This window comes from Natator depressus, chromosome 1 (assembly GCF_965152275.1).
Source record: "Natator depressus isolate rNatDep1 chromosome 1, rNatDep2.hap1, whole genome shotgun sequence".
Lineage (NCBI taxonomy): Eukaryota > Metazoa > Chordata > Testudines > Cheloniidae > Natator > Natator depressus.
Genome location: NC_134234.1, coordinates 197,128,101 through 197,152,904, shown reverse-complemented (window position 1 = coordinate 197,152,904; position 24,804 = coordinate 197,128,101). Strand labels below are relative to the sequence as shown.

At 42.3% G+C, this 24,804-nt stretch overlaps 1 protein-coding gene across 2 annotated transcripts in view; it reads left to right on the top strand.

Annotated features, from left to right (window-relative positions):
• The window catches only part of ATG3 (autophagy related 3), a 31,848-nt gene extending 17,777 nt beyond the window's left edge, over nucleotides 1-14,071 (top strand). Inside the window, exons 10-12 of one of the 2 annotated variants that reach the window (XM_074973849.1) lie at nucleotides 165-292; nucleotides 12,579-12,647; nucleotides 13,821-14,071. In XM_074973849.1, the coding sequence (XP_074829950.1) occupies nucleotides 165-292; nucleotides 12,579-12,647; nucleotides 13,821-13,902 (279 nt within the window). In that variant the 3' untranslated portion in view covers nucleotides 13,903-14,071. Of the gene's footprint in view, nucleotides 1-164; nucleotides 293-12,578; nucleotides 12,697-13,820 lie in introns of those variants that run through there. The other variant, XM_074973857.1, reaches the window with a different exon arrangement.
• The last annotated feature ends 10,733 nt before the right edge of the window (nucleotides 14,072-24,804 follow it).

Sequence of the window (24,804 nt, the reverse complement as noted above, 5' to 3'; positions counted from 1 at the left end):
TGCTATGTTTAGTTTATAAAGTACTCTGGGGTCCTTTAAGCAGAGATAGCATATATACCTATAAAATGCTACTTTAGTGCTATCCTACTTTCTGAGTAGGAGGAAAAGATTTTGAGACACTTTTCCTGCTACACATTTCTTTTCTGCTGCACTTTTCTTTTCAGCAACGGCAGCCTTTAACGGTAGACTACATGTATGAAGATATTAGTCAAGATCATGTCAAAAAAACAGTAACAATTGAAAATCATCCTCATCTTCCTCCACCGCCTATGTGTTCAGTTCATCCATGCAGGTATCTTCAGTCTTTCAATGTTTCTTTATTAAGCCCAGCTTATGGATATGTTTGTGAAAAGGTCATTCTGTCTAATTTAAAATTGCCTTTTGTCCATCCCTTGGTGATCTATCAATCATAAATTTCCATTTCCTGCACACTTGTCCACAGCTGTCTGTCTGCATGAGCTGTTCCCTTTTGCAGAGGGAAGAAAAGTCAGCAATTGTTTGAGCAGCCATCCCAGTACTCAGTGCTAAATGTGCATTAAGAGAATTGGTTTGGTTTTTCCTTTGTGCCTGTTCTGTAGTTGCATCCAGAACTGTGTTCTCCATGAATCTCCTCTACTAGAAAGTCTAGAATCAGGCTACTCTAGTTTTGATCTCTTGCTGCAAAAAAAATCTTTTTTTATTCTACTCTAGCATGATCTTTTGGGAAGGTAAATTGTTTACCAAAAACCTATTGTATTTTGAAAGCTACTACAGGTTGTTTTTGTGTATCCAATAAAAAGTCAGTCACACAATTGCACTGACACATCAACTCCAGAAGGTGGCAGACAGCTATGCTTAGACTGTTACATGTGAAGAAACTAAATTTTTGCCTGTGTTCATGCTGTGGTGCTGCCTCAGAACCCAGTGCTGTTGGTTCTTTTGGGTTACAATGATCTGCTATTAAGTCTTCCAATTTTCTAACTACCGGCTGTTGAACTACGTGGACAGGTTGTCGGCTATCTACCCAGCAGGATCATGCTTTCAATTAAGTTCCTGCCTTTTATTGAATTGTATGGTTGTCCGTTAAGGTACAAGTTCAAGTGACTTCCTGAAAGTGTCCAATTTAATCACTCATCTTTGAATCGACTCTTTTTGTGTAGATTTGGTGCAAGCACATCTTCTCTTCTCCTCCCCCCACCCCCACCTTTGGACCTACTTGGTTGAGCCTCCCCATTATTGAAACTAAAGATCCATATAACTCTCAAATTAGGACACATGAATGTGAAGCAGGGGAAGCAGAGGTACATGGCAGGCTGACTGAGAGGCGGAACGCATAGTGCTAACTGGGAAGTGAAAAAAGAAGGGGGGGAAAAGAGGCATGAAACTGCAAAAGGGAAGAAGAGGCGTGTGAAGCTAATTAGAGGTTTCTGCAGAAGCCCGCTTTGGCAAGAAAGAAATAGCTGGGAATTCGCCATTTGTGGTAGCAGTAATAGTGCCCTGGAGGAAGCCCACAAAATGGAAGTGGCCAGAAGAAGCCTCTGTTTAGTGGTAGCAGCAGCAGGGATGAGAGGTCTTGGGGAAGTACTGTGTTGGGGACAGCATAAGCATCTAGGAGAGGAGGGCAGTCGCTTAACAGCTGAACAAGATGGAGCACCATTTCTGGTCTTGGGAAAACAAGCACTGAGTGGTGGGATTGCAGCGTTGTGCAGTTATGGGATAAGAAGCAGTGGCTGTAGAATTTTCAATTTCAGAAGGCCACTTTTCAGGAACTTTGTGAAGAGCTTTACCCAGCCCTGAAAGACAGCAACACTAAAATGAGACCTGCTCTGACAGTGGAGAAGAGTGGCAATTGCTCTGTGGAAGCTTACAATGCCAAATGGCTACCAGTCAGTAGGGAATCAATTTGGAGTTGGTAAATCCACCGTGGGAGCTGTTGTGATCCAAGTGTGCAGGGCCATTTAATCAACTTCTGCCCTGGACTCAGACTCCTGAGAGGTACCCACACTGTGTTTGGGAGTAGTGGTGGGGTTGCCACAGAGAATTGCACGCAGCTCATTGTAGAAGTGGCATGTCCGAGGTGCAGAACCAGAATGACTATTAGCCTCCCTTGTCTTCTGGTACACCAGTTGAAGTTGTGCTGCGTGTTCCTGGTGTAGTCCTTCTCCCCAACTCCCTGCACAATCTTCTCATAGATGTCTAAATTTCTTCGACTGGATCAGAGCTGTGCCTGCACAGACTCTTCTTCCCGCAGATCATTAAGATCCACCATCTCCTGTGTACTCCAGGCTATAGCCTGTTTTGGGCATTGAGTCCCCATGATCTGCTGGGATGGCGAGCTCTCCATGCTGATCAAACAGGAAATGCTTGTACCTGTGTACCTGGCCACTGTGCAGCAGATTTGAAAATGATTACCAGAGCGGTCACAGCGGAGCATTGGGGGACACCTCCTGAAAGCCAGTTGAGTTGACTTATACAACGCTGCGTCTACGCTGCCTTTGTCGACCCATCAATGTCAAATTAAGTGCTATGCGTCTTGCACAGTTGGAGTAATTAAGTTGACGTAAGAAGCAGCCAGGTTGACGGAAGGGACCTGGCAGGGTAGATGGGTACATTATTAGGTCAACATAAGGTGGCTTCTGTCAGCCTAAGTTTGTGGACCAGTGGTTTTTGTTTTTGTTTTGTTTTCTGGAGACCTAGTTGAAGAAAATTGTTGATGTCTGCAACCCAACGGAGCTAGGGGTTTGGGGTGTGGGAGGGGCTCAGGGCTGGGGCAGAGATTTGGGGTTTGGGGGTGAGGGCTGCAGGGTGGAGCTGGGAATGAGGGGTTCAGGGTGTGGGGGGGGCTCTAGGCTGGGGCAGGGGGTTGGGGTGTGGGAGGGGGTGCAGGCTCTGGGCTGGGGCTGGGGATGAGGGGTTTGGGATGCAGGTGGGGCTCAGGGCAGGGGATTGGGGCATGGGCTTACCTCGGGCGGCTCCCAGTCAGCGGCACAGCAGGGGGGCTAAGGCAGGCTTCTTGCCTGTCCTGGCACTGCGAGCCACGCTGCTCCCTGGAAGCGGCCAGCAGCAGGTCCGGCTCCTAGGTGGAGGCGCACAAGTGGCTCCGCATGGCTCTTGCCTGCAGGCACGCACATGTACACCCACACACATACCAGTTCCCATTAGCTGGGAGTGCAGAGCCAGTGCTTGGGGCAGGGCAGCACATGGAGCCCTGTGGCCCCCCTGCCTAGGAGCTGGACCTGCTGCTGGCCACTTCCAGGGCGCAGTGTGGCATCAGAACAGGTAGGGACTAGCCTGCCTTATCCGGGCAGCACCGCCGACAGGACTTTTAACAGCCTGGTTGGCAGTGCTGACCAGAGCCGCTGCAACCCAGTGCCTTACGTTCCGCGACCCAGGACTGGGTCGTGACCCACAGTTTGAAAACTACTGGTGTAGACCAGGCCTGGGAGGGAGGAGGAAGTTGAAGCAAACAGCCAATGCTTCTGCAGCTGCTCTGCCAGCTTCAGTCTCTGGCTGGCTCTTCCTCGCAGTGTGTCTCCAGACCCACACAGGTGAGGTAAGGAGGGACACTGCAGGAGCCCTAGTCCCCCACCCTGCCCCCGGGGGTGAGGGTGTCTCCTCTGCAGTTTTTGCAACTAGGGGATACAGGGAGGGGAGAGTTGGCACTGACAGGACTGACTCTTACCCCTTTGCCACTGAGTACAGCAGTACCTGCTTAAATTGCTTCTGTAGCTGCTATGCTGGCTTGTCACTATCCCTTCCTGCAGTTCTTGCCTTGTGCCTCGCTAATTAGAGGTGGCTTTCATTGCACTGAATTGCTGTGCTCATTTAAATTGATTGGTAGACCTTTTTGTCTGAAATTTGAATAACTTCTCTATAGAAAATAAACACTTTCACCTTGCTGGAGCCGTCATGAAACTGCAAAAACTGGCATAGCCATGAAGTCAGTGTCACTTCTTCACCCTGTTGTAGATGAGAAATTATTGATGCTTACCAACCTGTGTGTGTGTCTTGGTTGCATCTGACCCTAAATATAGGGTCTCATTCCAAGATTAAATTGGAGTGCTACAACACTATATCCAAGACCCAGAATCGGTTTAAAATAAACACGGCTACTGTTCTGAGACATACAGTTTGAGTTTTTGTCTAGCCTGGTTTTGGAGTTGCTGAGAGGGTCATGGGCACTGAAGTCAAACTATAAAAAAGTCATCCATGTGGACACTTACGTTAACAAAGGGGGTCTATCCCATGGGGCTTCTGTCTTCTCACACATGTGGTCCCACACTATGGTAGTGATTAGGGTGAGGATTGCACATTTCAAGGTGTAACGTTACCTTTACTCCTATTGGGTCCACAGGCCCTATGTTGTTGGGCTGCCCTCTGACATTAGAGGTCAAACCAAATTGGTCAGTTGTAGAGAAGGTACTATACAACCTGAGGTCCACTGGCTATTACTACTGTAGTAGGATGCTCTAACCATTGACTGTCAAGTGTCTGCTAAATTGACCTCTCTATGTATACAACTTTCACAGGTCATCTTGATACTCTGACTGCAGTTGAGTAAGGCCTGGTCTAAATTTAAAAAAAACTAGGTTGCTTTAACTAAGTCTTCGTGTTGTAGGAACTGGTCTACGCTATACAAGTTGACCTAAGCTGCCTTACCCCGACCTAATTTTGTCTGAACGCACTACGGCAGGGGTGGGCAAACTTTTTGGCCTGAGGGCCACATCAGGGTTGTGAAAGTTTATGGAGGGCTGGGTAGGGAAGGCTGTGCCTCCCCAACCAGCCTGGACCCTGCCCTCTGTCCGCCCTGCTCCTTGTCTCCCTGACCATCCCCTCCCAGGACCCCTGCTCTCAGTCCCCTGACTGCCCTGCCCCTATCCACACCCCTGCCCCCCGGGACCCAACCCCACCCTCCTCCCCCCCCCCCGAACTACTGCCCCATCCAACTGCCCCCGACAGGCCCCCCGGGACTCCCACACCTATCCAACCACCCCACTGTCCCCTGACTGCCCCAACCCGTCCCCCAGGACTGCACCCCCTATCCAACCCCCCCATCCCCTAACACAGATCAACTTAAGGCTGCAGTATAGACATGCTCTAGGTTGACGGGAAAAATTCTTCCATTGACCTAGCTAACACCTCTCAACTCCCTTCCGTCAGCGTAGATAATGTCTACACTGAAGCACTACGGCAGCTTAACTGCAGTGGTGCAGCTGTAGCATTTAGTGTAGATATGGCTTAAATGTGAAGGGAGGTGATCAGAGTATTGGGGAGAAATCATGGGGGTGATTGTATTAAGACTTTTTTCATGTCTTATGCTGTGCCTATGATAGCAATTAAAAATTGTCATCTCTTCCTTTGTATCACTTGAAGTCCCAACCAGCAGTTCCACCTGGGGCATGGACAGTGTATTGAATCTAGCATGTCTGCTCAGTTGCTCAGTTTCTTGCTGAGAGGTGTTTGGGCTTCCTGCACCTACCAGCATGAGTCTGCTGGCAAACGACATAAATTCTTCTCCAGCTGAATTTCTCTCAATCAACAGGGTTCTAGAGATGGTGGGTGTGGGGAGGAGGTTGGGATAATCTCTCATGGGATCTGAATGCATCCGATGAAGTGAGCTGTAGCTCACAAAAGCTTATGCTCAAATAAATTTGTTCATCTCTAAGGTGCCACAAGTACTCCTCTTCTTTTTGTGAATACAGACTAACACGGCTGCTACTCTGAAATCTCTCATGGGAGAATACTGTCAGTAGATACTGTCACACATCTTTCGCCCTCCACACCCTTCCCCAGCAGAGCAAAGTGTCAGCACTCAGGCCTGTGCTCAAGAAGCAGTTTTTTGATGCTGATAGTCTCTCCAGTTGCTACTCTTCCTGTTGTGGGGGATGGTTGTGTTGGAGAGGGAAAGCTGAGACTGTAGTGAGACTGCTCCAATATTAACCAGCGTATTGAGCTTCCTTGAGTCCTGTCAGTCTGGCTTCAGGCCAGAGTATGGTACAGATAGCACAGGTCTTGTTAGTATAGGTTCTGGCTATGGACATGGGACAGTTAACTTCTGCTGATTCTGGTAAATTGACCAGTTGCCTTTGATAGTGCTAATGCAGCTACAGTCTCTGGGAGGCATATACAGGTTTTCATTAAATAGCTGTTCTCTCAAAGAGCCAGAGAGTGGGATCTTGGCAGTTGTTGCTTGTTTAATATGCAGTTCTCAGCCATCTCATCTGGCACATGCCTGTGTGTGAGAGGCACCTAGGGGAGACAGGCAGCTGGATTGGGCTTCAGAACCATTTACAATTCAGTTTGATTTTTCTGATGGTGGATTCTGTGTAACGTGAAGTCTTTAAACCATCATTTGATGATTTCAGTAACTCAGCCAGAGGTTAGGGGTGGATGAGGTTCTGTGGCCTGCAATGTGGAAGAGGTCAAAATAGATGATCATGATGGTCCATTCAGACCTAAAAGTCTATGAATTAGATGGTGTGGAACTGCTTGGTTTGGGGCGGAGGGGAGGGAGAGTGGGTGAAAGGTGTCTTCTCTATTGAGTGGGAATTGCCCACTCAGTCACTTACTTTTTTTGAAGTTAAAAGGGCCTGTTGGATTCCAAGCTGCTCCTAGATATTTCAGGTAGAAACAGTAGTCAAGTTACTGCTTTAATCTTTGCTTCACAAAGAAATTCCAGTCTTTCCTGTCTTACCTCTGTCACTTCCTTGCCCACCCATAAGTTGTGCAATGTGGTGTACGTAGGGCTATGCTTGACGACAACTGGGAAAGTAGCTGTTGGCTCACAACACCGTGGCAGCCTGCTCACTCAGCAGTTCTTCTTTTGTGGCATGTATTGCCATCATATTTTGTTTCAAAGGAGGAACTGAAAAAGGAATACCATGGCAAGCTGCACGCTAACCACTTGTTGAATCATTGAACAGAACATTTTAAGTAATCAGGATTGTCACACAAGTTGTGTTTTGGCAATTGCTTTATGGGTAAAAGTGGTTTTTACTGATTTCCTGTTTAGAAGTAGTCAGTTGGCAGCCATTTAATCAATTTGTCAATAATAAATGCAGATCCACAAGTTTGTAGAAGTAGGAACTGGGCAATGAACAGTGACTGAGTCAGGGAAAGAGACTCTGTAGCCTATGGATTCATTAGGGCATGCATCTAGGATGTCGAAGACCCAAGTTCAAGGCTCTGCTCCAATAATTAATTTACTTACAAAAAGCGGAACAGCTTCAAGAGGAGAAATTGAGAGAGCCCCTTACCAGAATATCCCTTGCCCCAGGGGCTAGGACACGCCTACAATGTGGGAGACCCAAGTTCAGATTCCTTCTCCACATTAGGCAGAAGTGGGGAATTGAACCTGGGTATCCCACATCCCAGTGAGTTTTAAGGAGTGGGGACATCACCAGCCCTGCCCGTCCCCCTATCCATCTCCTCCTCTTCCCCCCCCCCCCCCCCCCCCCCCAATTTTGTAGATCTAGACCTACTTTCAGTGCCCAAGTTAAAATTAAATCCTCGAGTCAGGTCAAAATGAAATGTGACTTTTTGACTTTTCTGAAACATTTTGATATTTGTTTGCTCAAAACTATTATGTGAACTTGATGTGATTTCACAAATAGTTTGTTGACCTGAAACTGCATTTTTTGGTGGTTTTTTTAAAGTATTCACCAAAAAAATTGCAATATTATACTGTCAACTGAAGGATTCACTCCTATGCCCTTCAGTGTCCAAGGTGCACTTCTTAAAGCTTAGCAGTTTCACTCTATAGTTTTCATTATAAGGTGTGTTGTGGGAGTAGAGGAGGGAGACAACCTAGTGTATACAGCTTTAGTGCTTTCCAAGATAGCTGGGTGTTGGTCAGTTTGGAGGTCCAGGAAGCTGCAGTTAAAGGTAATGCTGGTTTTGCTACTAGTTCTCATTCACTTCACTGTGTTTGAGCAACTACAGAAGTCACCTTCATAAACAGGTTCTACATTGACACACTTTATTATGGGGGAATCTTTGAATTTTCCTTACTCCATTATTAAAACTTAGTTTCCTGTTGTTGAAGTTGGTGAAAGCTGAAGAGACAAATCACTTTTGTTGGACCAGACTGTCCTGTTTCGTTTCCATCCTGGAAAGCTTTTTTTCTTTTGACTTAACCTTTTTTAATGAACCTGAATTACAAAATTCATAAGGCGTAACTAAACCATCAGGCCAGCATTTTCAAAACTTGAGTCCTTAAGTTAGTCACTTAACACAATATGTTCAAGATGCACAGAAGTCTGAAAGATTTTCCTAGGAGTTCATTTGGTCTCCTACATTGGTAGGAAGAGGGTCCTCGGAATTGGGAGAACAAATTCTCAGTGAGAGATCTTCTTACTGAGGCCTCTGTGTTGGAACAGCCATCAAAATAAGCTTCCTATTTGTTGAAGCCTGTGGGACTGAAAGAAGCCCAATGCATGACTGTCATCGTCTTTGGTAGGAGTAGCAATGTTTGACATTATCTGGATTAAAGTTCTTAGCCTTATTGTAACTAGTTAATTGACTGCTAATTAATTTAAGCCAACTAATATGATTGCAACATGTGTAGATTATCATTTGCAAACATTTGTTCTAGGACACAAATGTCTTTGGTCAAATCTAGGCTACAGGGTGGATCAAATGTTTGTAGTGAAATAAGCATTGGTGGAGTATCTAGCTAGCTCAAGTTAACTGGCAAACATTTAACTCTAATTACAAAAGGACTAAACTCTAGATTAAACAAGGCCTTCAAGACCCTTCTAGGTTGCAGTTCTTCAGATTGCCGTTTTCACATGGCTGCCTCACTTTTCTTTTCATTCTCCTTGAAGTCCATACAGTGTGGTTTGATACAGGATAATGTCTAGCAAAGACCCAATTTCCCAGCTGTTCCTCAGAATTCTGTTATGAGTCCAGATAGCCATCCTTTATCACACACCCAAAAGCATTTCCCCGGACTACTTTTTGTACGTTTCACTTTAAAATTGTGAGGGACTGTTGAGCCTAGAATGTCTGGCTTAGTCTAGTACAGACTGTAGGACGACTATCTCTTCCTTCTCTACTTTGAAGGGAGGAGGCTTGTGGCTGATATTGAAGTTATAAGATCTTTGCTTCCCTTTAAAAATGAAGTGCTCAAATAAAACACTTCAGATCTTTCCAATCTTAGTTCCGCTTCCATAAGCGCTTGTGCATATTTTTCTAAAACTGTAGGGATGCAAGAGTGACACGACTATGTGGGCTCCTGTGGGACTGCAAATTTATTGAAATCTGTCAGGTTTTGCACTCTAAGGAGCACAACGGCAGCATTTTATGGCTAGATTGTATAATGAAAAATTGCAGTGCTATTGTAAGGAGTCTTCCACCAAGCTGCAGCATTGTTCTGATGTCTTGAGATGAAGTATTCAATGGCCATGGAATGAACTCCTTTACTCTCTGAACTAGAATGAAACAGCCTTAGCATGGCTGAACTGACATCGGAGAATTCAGAGAGGTGAACAGCTTGACTGGTCCTGAAATATATATAAAAAGCACCTGCTGTGTAAATTTTTGTCAATCCACTCTGCAGTAGTATTGCAGTGGGACTAATAAAATATTAATTGGCTATGATTGCCCAGCAAGTGCATGTAAGGATAAGTAGTATAGCTTGTGAGAGAGAGTCCTCTGATATTGCCCAACACCACTTCTTCTCTTTGACTCATTCCACTTCACAATATCCATTTTAATAATGTGGCAACCACTTATTTGCATTCTCAGAATCACACGAGCAAGATGGCTAGACTTTGACCTAACAGAGTTGTGACTGAATGCAAATTAATAGCCATCTACTTAAGTATTTATATAATGGTATCTGAGCCCTTTCATTAAATTCTGTAAGCTTCCCCTAAATAGCAGTCAGTTTGAGATGAAAAAAATCCTGTTAATTTCTTTGTGGTTTTCCTTTGGCTTGTCTTCATATCCTCTGGATTTTTCACAAATTAAGGTTGAGTACAAAAGCCTAAACTAAAAGCATATCTAAAGCAATCTTCATGTGCAGCACCTCCTTTGTCATTCTTGCTGCCTCCTTCTCTCCCCTACAATCCTGCCTGAGAACTATTCTCTGCTCAGTCCTCTCTTCTTCCCACTCTGTACCGCTGCTCCCTGCTGCTCCCTGCCCTACCATGTCTACAAATGTTATATTGGAAGCATGTCAGTCATCTTTACTTTGAGACTGTAACTGGTTGTGAAAAGTTCTGATGCATTGGCAGGAGCAGCTCTATATGCAGCTACTGATGTAGTTTCTCCAGATATGTGTCAAAACATGGTGGCTTAAAGTGCCAAACACTGTAAAAGAGAAACATTTCCAATGTTTAGAATGCCAATGAGTGAGTACATCTGGGCCCATATTTGAGATAAACGAAAAACAGTGGTGATAGCTTACAGAAGCAAAGAACAGAGTTACTGATCGTCAAATTACATAACTTGGCTTGTATGGCAGATAGTGTATGTGAAATTTAGAATTGCTGGTGGCCAAAATATTTTAGTGTTTTGAGCATCAGATCTGGAAGCACAAGTTTTGGATCCAGTCAGGGAGCATTGACAAAACTTTTAACTGGGGTTCTGGTCTGCATGGACATATTAAAGGTCCCATAGCTATTCTTAAAGAGTGGAGTTTTACCCCAGTGTCATTAGGTAGAAATGTTCACTTTCTCCTCCCTTACAATTGTGCAACATATTTAAGCCCCTTCATTTTCAATTTAAACTAATTCCCCCCCACCCCCCAAAAAATCCCAGGTTTTACAAACAGCATTACTGGGGGAGGGGGTTTTCTGATTTTTTTCACCCTACTTTTGTTATTCAAATATATAAAAACTTGTTTTATTAGGAAAATAATAAATACATGATATCTGTGTTACGTTTAATACATTAGTCTGTGTATATGCAAAGCGGTCTGTTGAAGTAAGGCTATGTATTCGTCTAGCAGATGCGCACACACATACAAGCTCTGAAGTGTGTACACATGTGAACCTACTTATGAATCTCACGCCCACCATGTATACATTTCAAGCTGTTGGCAGATAAGGTTTTCAAGATCTGAGACACTACAATGGAAAGAAAACAAAAATCTGTATCTGAATACGTTTCAGAACAAAGGAAGTATTTGAAAGTATTTAAAAAAAAAAACAGAAGAAAAGATGAAGTTGACTATATGCACTGCAAACAGCGTGGCCCAATTATTAAATGTAAATATTTATAAGCTAATAGTTCTAAATCTGCAACAGTAAGCTGTGTATTCAAATGAAAAGTTTTATTGGGATTAGAGATATATTGTTTCTTTAAACTCAGAGGTGTCACTGTTTTGAGTTCTTTTAGTTCTGCAGCAAACCACATTTGAATTCCATTCATTGAAGCATTAATCTATTGAATATTTTTCCCATTTCCTTCCATCCACCAAAATAAACCCAATATTTACCCAGAATTTTTTTCCATCTGTTTTTTTCGCCTGTTTTTGTTGTACTAATAAAGGCTGATAAATTCCTGGGAAAAATTAAATAAAATAAAAACTGAAAACAAAGGGCCCTAAACATATTGTAATTGCTCTTGTCTCTCTGCAGCCCATTTCAGTGGTGGGTGAAGTGCTTGCTTTGTAGTTTGCAAAGTACCATGTATGAAAGGTGCTTGATGAAAATACAAATATAAATAATTAGTGCGTCTGATTTTAATCTCACTCTGGCCTCAGTGCTCCATGGTCAGATTTATGGTAACAGCTAGTAAAATGACTTGATTAATGGGACAGTGAATTTAAACTGACATTTGTGGAAGGGTTTAAATGTAATTTAACCCCCCCCCCTAAAACAAAATAAGATGATTTTGCTGCAGTTTAAGGTGTTGACACAACTATTGCAAGAAACTGGAACTTTCTAACTCTGATATGGCAGGTAAGTAAAAGCAAGATCTGAGTTTTAAACTTGTTTTGAAAATGAAAATCACAAACTTTGAAATGTATTCTGTTAGTACGATTTAATTTTAAAGTTTTGTTGTGCATAATCTGGAATAAGAATCTCAGCCATAACTATCTTGAAAATTGCAACTGCAATACTAAACAGTAAAGTATGAGACTTAACAGTATGGAGGGCATCTTCTGGCTTTTATCTGGTCTGTGAAAACTGTCATGCACTGATCTGCTTTCCCAGCACCAAACCTTTTTAAAACAATGTTTTAGTGATGGAAGCAACCTACCCCCAAGATGAGTTAACTCCAGTTCATTCCACACTTCCACAATAATGTACTTCCTCTCTGACACAGTGCAGTCATGTCCAGGGTGAAGCATGAAACTTACCTACAAGGATAACGTTCTTCAGGGTGTTTTCTGATGTGGACTAAGTATGCCCTGGTCTTTCAGAAGCCTAACCGAACAGCCATTAGTTGGTAATAAGTGTCATGGTTTGGAGTTGGTTTTACGCCAGTAAGCTAAACGTTAAAAAAAATTCCCTATCCAAATACCACTTTCTGTAGCCATCCAGTCATACTACTTAAGGCTATTAATCTGCACAAGTAATCTAATTTTGAGTTATGGAAGACTGAGCTGTCTTGGCATGATAACTCTAAGAGTTCCACTCTACTTTCAGGCATGCAGAAGTGATGAAGAAAATAATTGAAACAGTTGCAGAAGGTGGGGGAGAACTTGGAGTTCATATGTATCCTTTCCATGGAATGTCAGGAGACCTCTGAAGAGTGTGTTATCTAATAAAGGTCTAATCCATCCTCTGTCCATTCCTAAAACTTTATTTTGCAGGTAATTTGGGAGGCTTACTACTACTGAAGTCACTTTTAGATTAGCAATAACATCTAAGGCACACCAAGTTGCCATTTTTTTCTTATGTGCAGGAACTGGGAAGTAGTATGCATGTGCTGACTGAGTTTCCCCCAGCAAAGTTCATGAGTGATCTCATGCTAATTCTACAATAAATGCAACTGACCAACAGAACAGTGAAAATAATTCATGTTATAGCTAGTCACTTTCACACTTCTGTTGGTCAGTTGCATTTGTACAAATAGTACTTTGATCTCTCAGTGAGATGAGGGATCTTAAGTGACACTTGTAATAACAGTAGGTACAATGATTACACAATTAGTATATTAGTACACCACTTTCAGACAGAAATGTCACTTTCAGGGTACTGTACCAGTGTCCCTTTAAATGAATCCTTCAAATGGCTTTCCTGTTCTAAAGCAAGAAGGGAAGGGGTGGCTGTGGTGCAGCTGAAAGCCCTGAACCACCAGCAGCAGCTTTCATACCAGCTAGTCTTATGCCTTGAATAAAGAAGAAAGTTGTACCAGTATAGATTACAGCTAGTTAGTCTGATAACTATACTAATAGTGTGGGGTTTTAACCCTTCATGTGGCTCTGTCATTCTATTACAGTTCAAGATGGACACAAACTGTAGAGTCTGCTTCATATCCGCTACCTGTGGATGGGACAGATTATGTGGTGTAACATATATGTCTAAAGCAAGTTAAACTGGAAGGTAACCCATAGAAAGCAATTCAATGTAAACACAAAGTATTTCATACAAAACTGGCTTAGTGTTAACAGGATAAAGTTTTTTTTAAAATAAGTGAATTTATTAAACTTGAAATAATACCTGATCATTCAAATCATAAGTTTTGAGAAGTGCCATTCTTCACTATATTAGTGTATTATTTTCTTGTCCCCCTTTAGACTTTCTAAGCTATACTTTTCCTACCTAATGAAATACTAATAAGATTCAGGTCACTTACAAAAGGCATGATTTCACCTAGTTTTCTTGGATATAACGTAAGCCTTTAATTACTCTTTTACTCCATGTTTACCTTAACTAGAGACTCAGGTACCTTCTTATTTTCTTGAAATTTGTACAAGCCGTCATTCCAACTATAGAATATGACTACACAAGGCACTTTACAATGTAACTAGAAATCACAAATGTCTATGCTAATTACTGGTTCTGATTTTTTTAAAAAAACCCTATACATGTGACTTTTGTTCCGCATTGTACACAGTTTCTGTACCATTCAACTTTTATCAAGTTTATGCATCAAAATAAAAAGTTCCACTACCAGCCTTACTTTTTAATAAAGATCTATGTGTAAAATAAACCATTTTTCATTCCTATACTTGCAGTATAGGTTTTTATTTTCACATATTAATCTTAGTCCTTAAGCATCTTTTTTTTTTTTTTTTTTTTTACTTACAGCTAGTAGCTCTTTCATATCAAAGGTTAAAACTTTGCTTTCCAGTATTAGCCTAAGCTTGATTCTTTTGGCTTCAGCAATAAAATGCTTTTTATTTTTCAAGTAACTTCCAATTCAGATGTTTTTTGTATAATTGATGGCTATCCTAGAACTACATGGTGAAACTTGTGGTGATCTGCTCAAGTGCCTTTCTGAGAAGATGCAGGAGAAAAGAAGTGATAATCATATCTAAGTTTTAACTTTGTACTGCGCCACAAGCGAAAATAGCTAGTCCTAGAAACAGCAAAGATGGCTTATATGAATTGTTAAAGCATAGTATTGAGATGGTGTGCAAGAAAGCCTATTTGGGAGATACATACTGTCATTCCTAACTCAGTGTATTTTCTCTTGGCCTCCAGATTAATCTTGAAGGTACAAGAATACACTCAGTGCCTTAAGCTTTTGTTTTAAAAAGCTTTTTCCATGCTAATATTTCAAAATGTTAACTGGCTTTTAATGTAGTTCTCTATCCCCTAGTAGATTGGGTTAGTAGTTAGTAGTCGTGCCCACCAGTAGTCCATAAACTTCCACCAGTATTTGTACGTGAATTTGCTCTGGTTGTGCTTGTGTTCCTTTTCTGTTCTTTCCATGGATTCAAATACTTGTGTTTCATTCCAAACTGCTTATGGGAGGCGATGTTCAAAGTTTCAACTACATGAAGCTGAGCCCAACAACTGTTGAATTCACCCATGAGTACTCATGTACTCACACAAACATTGAAACAATACTATGTGCTTGAGATACCCCTAGTTGTGATACTTGATTATACATAGCTGTTCCAGATTAAATAATTTCACATAACTGTGGAAAACATTAACTTGAGGGAAGTGCAGTTAGTAGATACCCTCTGGCAGACCGAAGCTAAACTTGTCCAATGCTATAGTCTCTAGCCTCTTCAACCACTACCATTCTGAATTCTGTTGCTCTTTCTGGTCTTTTCAGTCCTCCTTTACCCTCTTCAAATATTTGTCACTTAAGCATCATACCATCTGAAACTTTCAAAATTCCTCCATCCCTACTACTTAGCCTGTCACCTTCCCTCAGGCACTAGAGTTCCCTGAGAGAACTCCCCTGAAGCATTTCTGAGAAGATTCCTGGAAAGACCCTGCTGCTGCATTTGGAAAGAAAGAGAAACAGCTGTCATCTGTACACTAGTAGCCTTGTCTTAGTAGGTTGGTACCCTAGAGGCAGCCAGCTGCTGATGCTACTGTTTTTCTGCAGTGGCAGAATCTTTAATGCCTTCCTCTGCAGGGAAAATGATGGTATCATCTTCAGCAGCCTGCAATGGGGATTTAGGTGGCAGCAAAATCTTCACCTGCACCTCCACCCAGGTACACTAGAGGCTGACAACAATCCCATTCATAGAATATCAGGGTTGGAAGGGGGGACCTCAGGAGGTCATCTAGTCCAAGTCCCTGCTGAAAACAGGACCAATCCCTAATTTTGCCCCAGAACCCCCTAAATGCTCCACCCCCCAGATTGAACTCACAACCCGGGGTTTAGCAGGCCAATGCTCAAACCACTGAGCTATACCTCCCCACTCTCAGTAATCAGAGGACTGGAATGGACCTCGAGAGGTCATCTAGTCCAGTCCCCTACACTCATGGCAGGACTAAGTATTAGCTAGACCATTCCTGACATGTGTTTGTCTAATCTGCTCTTAAAAATCTCCAATGATGGAGATTCCACAACTTCCATAGGCAATTTATGCTAATGCTTAACCACCCTGACAGTAAGGAAGTTTTTCCTAAATCTCCCTTGCTGCAATTCTTCTGGCCCTGGATGTAAGTGGCAGAATCTACACCACCAGCAAGAGCCAGGCAACAGAATTTTCACAGATATATAGGAGGAACATGTAGTTTGATGCCAGCAGAAACGTTGAGAAACAGTGATGCTTAAGTTAGTCAATGACTTCCATCAACACAATTATTTTGTTGCTCTTTGTAGAAGACGTCCTTTAGGATACATGTATGGAAGAGAGAGGAAACTGGGCTACTGCCATCAGCAGATTCTAACACAGGCACTTCAATGGTAGCTTTCCATGCCCCTATGAGAATCCTATCTCGGGAACTCCTACAGGCTCCAGTCCTTCCCTCCTGCCTCCATCTCAGAGAGGCTATAGAGAAGCCAAGTTATAAGAGGTCCCTTTGTCTGTGGTTCATTTTGAAGCTACCATGACTATACCTGTCTTTCCCAAGTCCATACATCTGCCTCCTGCTCTACAAAATGTCTTGATTCCTATTCTCGTATGTGTGCCTCCCTGCATGTGTTTTAAATTCTATAGGTGCTGCTGTGGATTGTAATAGCATCTGCACTGGGCCTCCAGTGTCTGGCCCATCTATTGAGTTCTGTATCTGCTCCACAGAGAGCTAAAACTGCGGGAGACCAGTGGTGAAATCCTGACTACATTGAAGTCAATTGGAGTTGTCACTGACTTCAGCAGAGTCAGCATTTCATCCTAGGAATTCAGGAATGAAGTAGGGAAGCTGTCTTGCAGAAGTTGGAATGCTTAAAACCATCTAGCTTTCCTACCCTGGGTGGCACATTAGTTTTTAATGTATGTCAAACATTTCAAAAACGTTAAGGGGAAAAAAGACACACACACACACGGATTCCCAAATAAAAATCTCCATTAGCCACAGGCAATGGTAAGAGTATATCAGTAACTCAACTATTGCAAATATTCTTGTAACTTTTTTATTTATGTTTAAATAAAAACTTTTGGAAAGGATGAAATTCAGCCCCGAAGGCAAATGTAAAACCTTGACAGGTGGAAATATAGAAATACAGGGCTGAAGTTTAGTGGGGGTTCTTAACTTTGTCCTTATATTACTGCCCTGGGATGAATTTTTTTTTTATGTTTATCTGTCCACAACAAGCAACTTAATCTAATCAATGACTGTAGAAACTCGAACGCCTTGCTCTCAGTCATACAGCCTTACAGAGTCCACAGGAAAAGATCTATCTTATAAATGTCTCATTAGACCAATAGCATGCTAAGGCAGTCATTCCCTGCTGTACCTACACACGTTCTGTCTGCCAGTAATTATGTAAGTAAAATCCAACACACAAATTTTTTATCTAGGAATACAAGTCCCTTGGGCTTAGCTTGTGAAATTGAATGAGAAGAGCAAAAGTTAGTTTGATCACAAAACCTCGTATTTTAGTATGTATGTCTGAAATGAAGTTGCAAAACTAGAGCGTATTTTTTGATATTCAGCCCCCAATTTACAAAAGGCTGTATCTCAGATAATACAAGCTGCCTTAATTGCAAGCTGCTTTAGGTGTCCTTCATCCCTTGTATGATTTTGACAGTCTGGATGTTGACTGCTGTGCTGGTTTTATTCCCCCCCCTTCATGACTACTACCTTTTCCATCATAGAGGGGACATCTAGTTGAGAGGCTGTTTATTGACTGGCCTGGCATGTGAGCATGAGGGCATTGGCTACTCTCTCAGAACAGCACAGTAGTGGATTTCTATGACTTCTTTTCTTTTGGGGAATTATACAGATTTTGAGCACATAAATGCTTTAGGGCCTAATTCTACACTGCACTGTACTTTGTGGACCCTTTTACACCTGGGCCAAGTGAGTGCGAAATGCTGCTATTCTAATTTGTTCACACGTTGCACCAATGTAAATGACTGCAAAAGGTTTAGTTTGGAAAAGAGGCGATTAAGGGGGGACATGATAGTGGTCTTCAGATACTTGAAAGGCTGCCATAAAAAAGATGGAAAAGGTCTTTCTTGCCACAGGGAGTAGGACAAGAGGCAGTGGGTTCAAAGTACAGCATAGCAGATTTAGATTAAATCTCAGGAGAAACTTCCTAACTGGAAGAACAGTAGGACAACGGAACAGACTGCCTCAGTAGGTTGTGGAAGCTTCTTCACTGGAGGCTTTCAAAAGGAGGCTGGATCGCCTTGGTAGGGGGTTAGACTAGAGGATCCTTGCAGTCCCTTCTAACCCTATGATTCTAGGTGCAGGTTTGTCATCAGTAGATCTCAAAGCACTTTCCAAAGGAGGTCAGGTTCATCCCTCCTAATTTTATAGATGGTGAAACTGAGGCACCAAGAGGGGAAGTGACTTTCCTAAGATCACCTAGCAGAGCAGGGTCTAGCACCCACGTTGCTTACGTTCCATGGCAGTGCTCTACCCCCTGGGCAACATGGTTATCAAATAAGTAAACCACACACAAGTCACTTTCTAGTAAAAGTTTTTTCTTTCCAAAAAGAAGCTTTATCCATTACAGCTTGTCTGCCTTTGCTTGCCCTTGTGATTTTTAACATGTCCTGTTTTCAACTTATTTCCCCAAGGAGCCATTTGACCAGTTCCCAGAGAAAGACCCTGCAGACCTCTCTTGTTTTTAATGCCTTTCTGTAGAAATGGTTATACCCATCTGATTGTTTCACCACTCCCAGTTTTGAAATGCATCCATTGGGTCTCTTTCTCTCACACACATCTATGTTCAAAATGGTATTTTTGGTATTTGCTGCAGCTAGATAATTAACTCCTTTGTTTGCCCAGAAAAGTCGTGTTCTTCTCTCCTCTCCGCCCTGCTCTGTACAGGAAATGTTTGCTGGATGCATGTTTTAAATTGTTTTTTCTCAATTCTTTTTGTCTCAAGGCAGTTTAATAACTATTCTACAGTTCTTTCTCTTCCAACCTTGCTTATCTAATTTGGTGGTGCAATGGAGGATTGTTATAATTTATTACAGGAGTCTCTTCAGGTGTGGCACAAACATGGATATCCCTTTCCTGAACTGTTCTCCTAAGTTTTCCCTTACCTTATTTAGAATATAAACTTTTTAGGGCACAGAGTTTGTCTTCTACATTTATAAGGTACTCTAATTTTACAGTGCTTCATGAATATTTTGTAATAGCATCATATAATGCCAAATCTACCATCAGATAGAAGCACCATGAAAGGTTGCTGCTTGTTGAAGTTATAGTGTATACTGTATCTTTAACAGATGATCTCCTGAAGGCTTGTGAACCCATGACCTCTCCAAGAGACTTTTCTCTTGCTGGGATTATCATTAGATACTCAGGTTTGTGCTAAGAAGGATTTTAATCTGTGACCCTGAACTTGTTTATTGTGTGTAACAGATCATCTAGCAACCGCTTTAGTAAGTAAGATAACATGGATTTGCTTCTACTACTCTTTTTAAAGTGACATTTTATTTTCCCTTTCTGTACCATTATTGTTTCATATTTATATTTCAGTAGCTCCTAGCGGCCCCAGTTAGGACTGGGGCTTCATTGAACTAGGTGCTGTGCAAATTCTATGGCCTGAGTTACACAGGTCAGACCAGATGATCGTATAATGATCCCTTCTGGCGTTGAATCTGTGAAACACACATGAAGGCATACTTTCCATCTAGGATTTTCCTTAAATGGTTTTGGTTTTGTCTTTTTAATCTGTGAATTTAGATTTTTCTCATTAGTAGAGAATAAAATATCTGAGTTGAGATGTTGACATAAGCACTCTGAGGGACACTGTCAAGTACTAGGCCAAAAAGCTGTTTATTTTAAAAAAACCAATATGGATATATATATTTTCATTATTTTTTTCACTAATTCAGTTAGAAGTTCTTTGGACATTTAAACATTTCCCTATAGTGTTGGAAACACAAACCTAATAGCCTGATGCTGTAGCAAAAAAATCCCAGAAAAGTAAACTTACTAGGCTCAGAAGGTGAAACTGAAGAGCTTTGTTTCACTGTTCAAGCTGAGGGACATGCAGCACATAAACACAACATAAATGGGGAAAAAGTAATTTCTTTCAGAAAGCCTTCTGTGTTCATCTTAGATGACAGTAGCACAGGTAAGGACATTTTTTAAAAAATAAGATTGTTTTGGCAGTGATCTTTTAAATATTTTTGTAATTTGAAATCTAATAAAATTAACCATTTCTAATTTATTAGAAAATGCCCTTCTTCACTTAATCATGTGTGGTTCAGACACAAAGCCACCAGTGGCTTCTAAACAAGCACCCTTGAAATGGATTTTGGTTTGTGTGGAAGCCACAGTTTTACTATATCTGATCATCTGTGTGAGAAGTACTCCTGGGATTTGTTTCCTCTCAGTTTAAACATACTACAGAACTGGGAGAGGTCTGTGGAACATGAAAGGTCAGATCTTGCCCTGAGTTATTCTTTTGGCCAATAGAGGTAGGTGAGCTCATTCATTTAAGAGAAGCAATAAAAGTACCTGCCACTGCTTTTCTCATGCACTACCGCCTCCTGCCCTGTTGAAGTCAATGGGAGCTTTGCCATTGATTTCAATGGGCGGGATTAGGCCCATGGTTAAGAACTTTGGGCCCAGTTCACTGTTGCCCTACCCTTTTTGCATCCCCCACAAGTGCTTTTATCTTTCCTGGGGTGGAATTCTTCAGTTGGCTCACTCATCCCAGGCCCTGGGTTATTAACCTCTTAGGTGCCAAGCAGGACTAATTCAGCAAGTCCAACTGTGCTTGGCACTTGCAAGTTGTTTTTGTCTGGGAGCCTGACACAGCATAAGTTTGCAGTGTCACAGAAATGGCTTCTTTAAAACAAAGCATCATTTAGTCTTCCACTCAAGGTAAAAAGCACACAAAGCCAGGATATAAAGTAAACAGTCTTACATGCATATTTCCTTACCTAAGCTTAACCTCTCTAGCCATAGCTCAGGTAGGTCTGGCTTATTCCCATCTTGGAACTGAGAAGAACAGCATACGCTGCTTGCAGCATGCTGCCTGTGCATCACAGGGAGTCTTCCAGCATGTCTGCTTTTTCAGATATACCGAGTAGCCTCTCCCAGCTCACCCAACCCCACTCCCTTTTCTACGGTCTCTTCAGGTTTTATATCTCCTTTGATCCCAGTCTTAGCCCTTGGGAAGTGTAAACCATTCTGGCATAGATGGAGCCACACAGGTGGAACCTTCCCCCATTGATGGCCCAGTCATTGTTATCTTAGCTGCTTGAAGGTGTGTATCAGAGGCTGATTCATCTTTGTCATTGTTTTACCTTTTCTGCTCAGTTTTTTTAATAACCCTTTTATAGCCTCCTTTGACTTAACTCTTGGCATTCAGTCAGCAACAAAACATGTAATAGGGAAAGTGAGGGACACTATTCATGAATAATACTACATTTTCCCCATTCATCAGTCTTTAGGGTTATCCTCCACATTTTATAGATGCGGAAACTGAAGTAAGTGACTTGTCCAAGGTCACACACAAAATCTGTGGCAGAGCCAGAATAGGTTCCCAATCTCCTGAGTCCTAATCCAGTGCCTTATCCACAAGACCATCCTTCCCTTCTACTTGTTTAGTATATTAAAAATAAGTCATTAAAAAGGTAGAAATAAGAGCTGGCAGGAAAAATACTGCTTCTACTCTGTTTGCTGTATCTATTGTACCTGCTATCTGTCTACCATCTTTTCACCCACATCTATAGTAATTAAGCACTGAACACAGTAATACAGATCCACATGGCATAATCCGTACAGGACTTCATAGTTGATTCTGCTCCTTGTGTCTCCTAAGTTTGCATAAGTAGTTGACTTTGTTAGGAGGGATTTGAATGGTGTTTAAAGGAATACTGGCAAGAAGGAAGAGTGATTATAACACAGTAGGGTCTCTAATGTGTTTTAATCATGTCTGGGAACAGGCAGTCTTAAGCCCTCTCTGCTGGGAGAGTAAGACTGTGATGGGGAAACCAACAAATGCACACAATAGCAACACAAAGCTTTCTCTCATAGATGTGACTGTGTGTCAGCCCTACTCTGAGATGTAGGTGCATCTAATGATTGATGCTTTGTGCTAAATATCAGTGACCTGCATTTCACATCCAGGGCAGCAGGTTCTTTCCTGCCCTTCCCATCCCAATGTGAATGGTGCGGGATGTAGGGCTGCCACTATTTAAAGTTAGTCCAATGAGACAAAGGTCATGACATTGCATCAGTGCCTTGCAACAAAACTTCTGATGCTCTGTCAAACATAAAGTGACAGACATCCCAGGCAAAGATCGTACCTTGACACTAGGAGACAGACCCATGTCTACTTGTTTCCTGTTCCTGGGGAAAAGGCTATATGTTAGGCAGGTGGCGTTCTCTCCAAAATAGAGGTGGTACCATGATACCTGCAAGCCCCTAGGACACAAGCCAAGCTGATACACAGACCAACATGGCATATTGTTTGTTTATTTCAGGTCACTCCTTAAATTCTTCTTGTGAGCTGATTTCGTGTTAGGGAAAGATGCTGGATTGAGACAGGTGGACAGTGTGCTGTTTTCCTGGAGAGAAGATGGGAGATGTCACTCTAAGACTGGATAGGTTTCTGAAGTTGGTGGGCAAAAATCCACTGGTCATGGTGTATATCTGCACTAACACCACCGCTTCACATGATACCTCACAGATTATAGAGGCCTTCAGGGAACTCGAAAGCGTGCTGAAGGAGAGGAATGTCAGAGTGATCTTCTCTGAAGTCCTTCCTGTCCCAGGAGCAAAGGAAGACAGAAGACACTGGAAGTGAGCTGTTGGCTAGGTAAATTAGTGGAGGGTTTTAGTTTGTGGAAAATTAGTCCACTTTCTATGTAAGGAGGTGGCTATACAATTTGAATGGCCTCCATTTCAGTAGAAGAGGACCTAATCTCCTCAGCAGGAGGCTAGCTACAGAAGTTAAGGAGGGGATTTAAACTAATAACAAACGGGGAAGATAAAAAGAGGGAAGATAATGAGCACTCAGAACAAAATTGGGATGTTTGGGGTGGGGGGAAGTAATCAAGGGACGTGAAGACAAGAAATTCTGTAATTGCCTATACACCAGTGCTAGGAGCCTGAGTAATAAACAAGAAAAATTGGCATTGCTGCATTTATGAGCAGAAAATTTGATCTGGTTAGTATGTATTAAACTTGGTGGGGTGAGTCACACCATTGGAATATTAAAATTAATGGTTATAATGTGTTTAGGAAGGATTAAGTGGGCAAAACGGGGGAGAGAGTGGCATTCTGTCAAAAATGGCATTACCTGTTTGAGTCACTGACAGTTTGGAAGCAAATTATCTTGAATGCTTATGGATCAATGGTCTAACCGACAAAGCTGAAGATGGGGTATTAACTGATGTCTGCTACAGACCATGAAATCACATTAGAGAACAGGATGACTGTGACGGGTTGGATCACGGAAACCCCTTTGGGACTGCCAACTGTTGTGCTGAGACTACCTCTGAGCCCCTTTTCCCTGGCAGCTTGGGACCTCAGTGCCATGTGTGGTTGGAGCCAGACACGGTCGCCTGCTGCAAACACAGACCCAGGTCTGAACCACGTCCCCCAAAAGCTGCAGGCTTAACTGAAAATAGCTTAAGAAGTGCACCTGTCTCCAGCACTCAGATGCCCAGCTCCCAGTGCGGTCCAAACCCCAAATAAATCCGTTTTAAGCTTTATACAGGATAAACTGATAAATTGTTCGCCCTCTATTACGCTGATAGAGAGGTATGCACAGCTGTTTGCCACCCCCTCCCCCAGATATTAATACATATTCTGGGTTAATTAATAAATAAAAAGTGATTTTATTAAATACAAAAAGTAGGATTTAAGTGGTTTCAAGTAATGGCAGACAGAAAATGTAAGGTTTCAGAGTAGCAGCCATGTTAGTCTGTATCCGCAAAAAGAAAAGGAGTACTTGTGGCACCTTAGAGACTAACCAATTTATTTGAGCATAAGCTTTCGTGAGCAACAGCTCACTTCATCGGATGCATTCAGTGGAAAATACAGTGGGGAGATTTATATACATAGAGAACATGAAACAATGGGTGTTACCATACACACTGTAACCAGAGTGATCACTTAAGGTGAGCTATTACCAGCGGGAGAGGGGGGACCTTTTGTAGTGATAATCAAGGTGGGCCATTTCCAGCAGTTGACAAGAACGTCTCTATTCAAGCCTAAGTTAATTGTATCCAGTTTGCAAATTAATTCCAATTCAGCAGTCTCTCATTGGAGTCTGCTTTTGAAGTTTTTTTGTTGAAGTATTGCCACTTTTAGGTCTGTAATCGAGTGACCAGAAAGATTGAAGTGTTCTCCAACTGGTTTTTGAATGTTATAATTCTTGAGACTGGGAGTGGATGGGTCATTACACAAAGTAAAACTATTTCCTCATCTTTATCTCCCCCCCCCCCCCCCAAACTGTTCCTCAGACGTTCTTGTCAACTGCTGGAAATGGCCCACCTTGATTATCACTACAAAAGTCCCGTCCCCCCCCCCCCGGTCTCCTGCTGGTAATAGCTCACCTTAAGTGATCACTCTGGTTACAGTGTGTATGGTAACACCCATTGTTTCATGTTCTCTATGTATATAAAACTCCCCACTGTATTTTCCACTGAATGCATCCGATGAAGTGAGCTGTAGCTCACGAAAGCTTATGCTCAAATAAATTTGTTAGTCTCTAAGAGACTTACAGACTACCAGCCCTTCCAGCCACTCTCCTGATCCTCCAGTACTACAACGTGAGTGGCAACTGGCATGCTTGGTTTCATTCATGCAATAATAGGACAGTAAATAACACCTGTCGGGCTCGGGCTCGGGCACCTCCCTGTCTCCCCAGGGG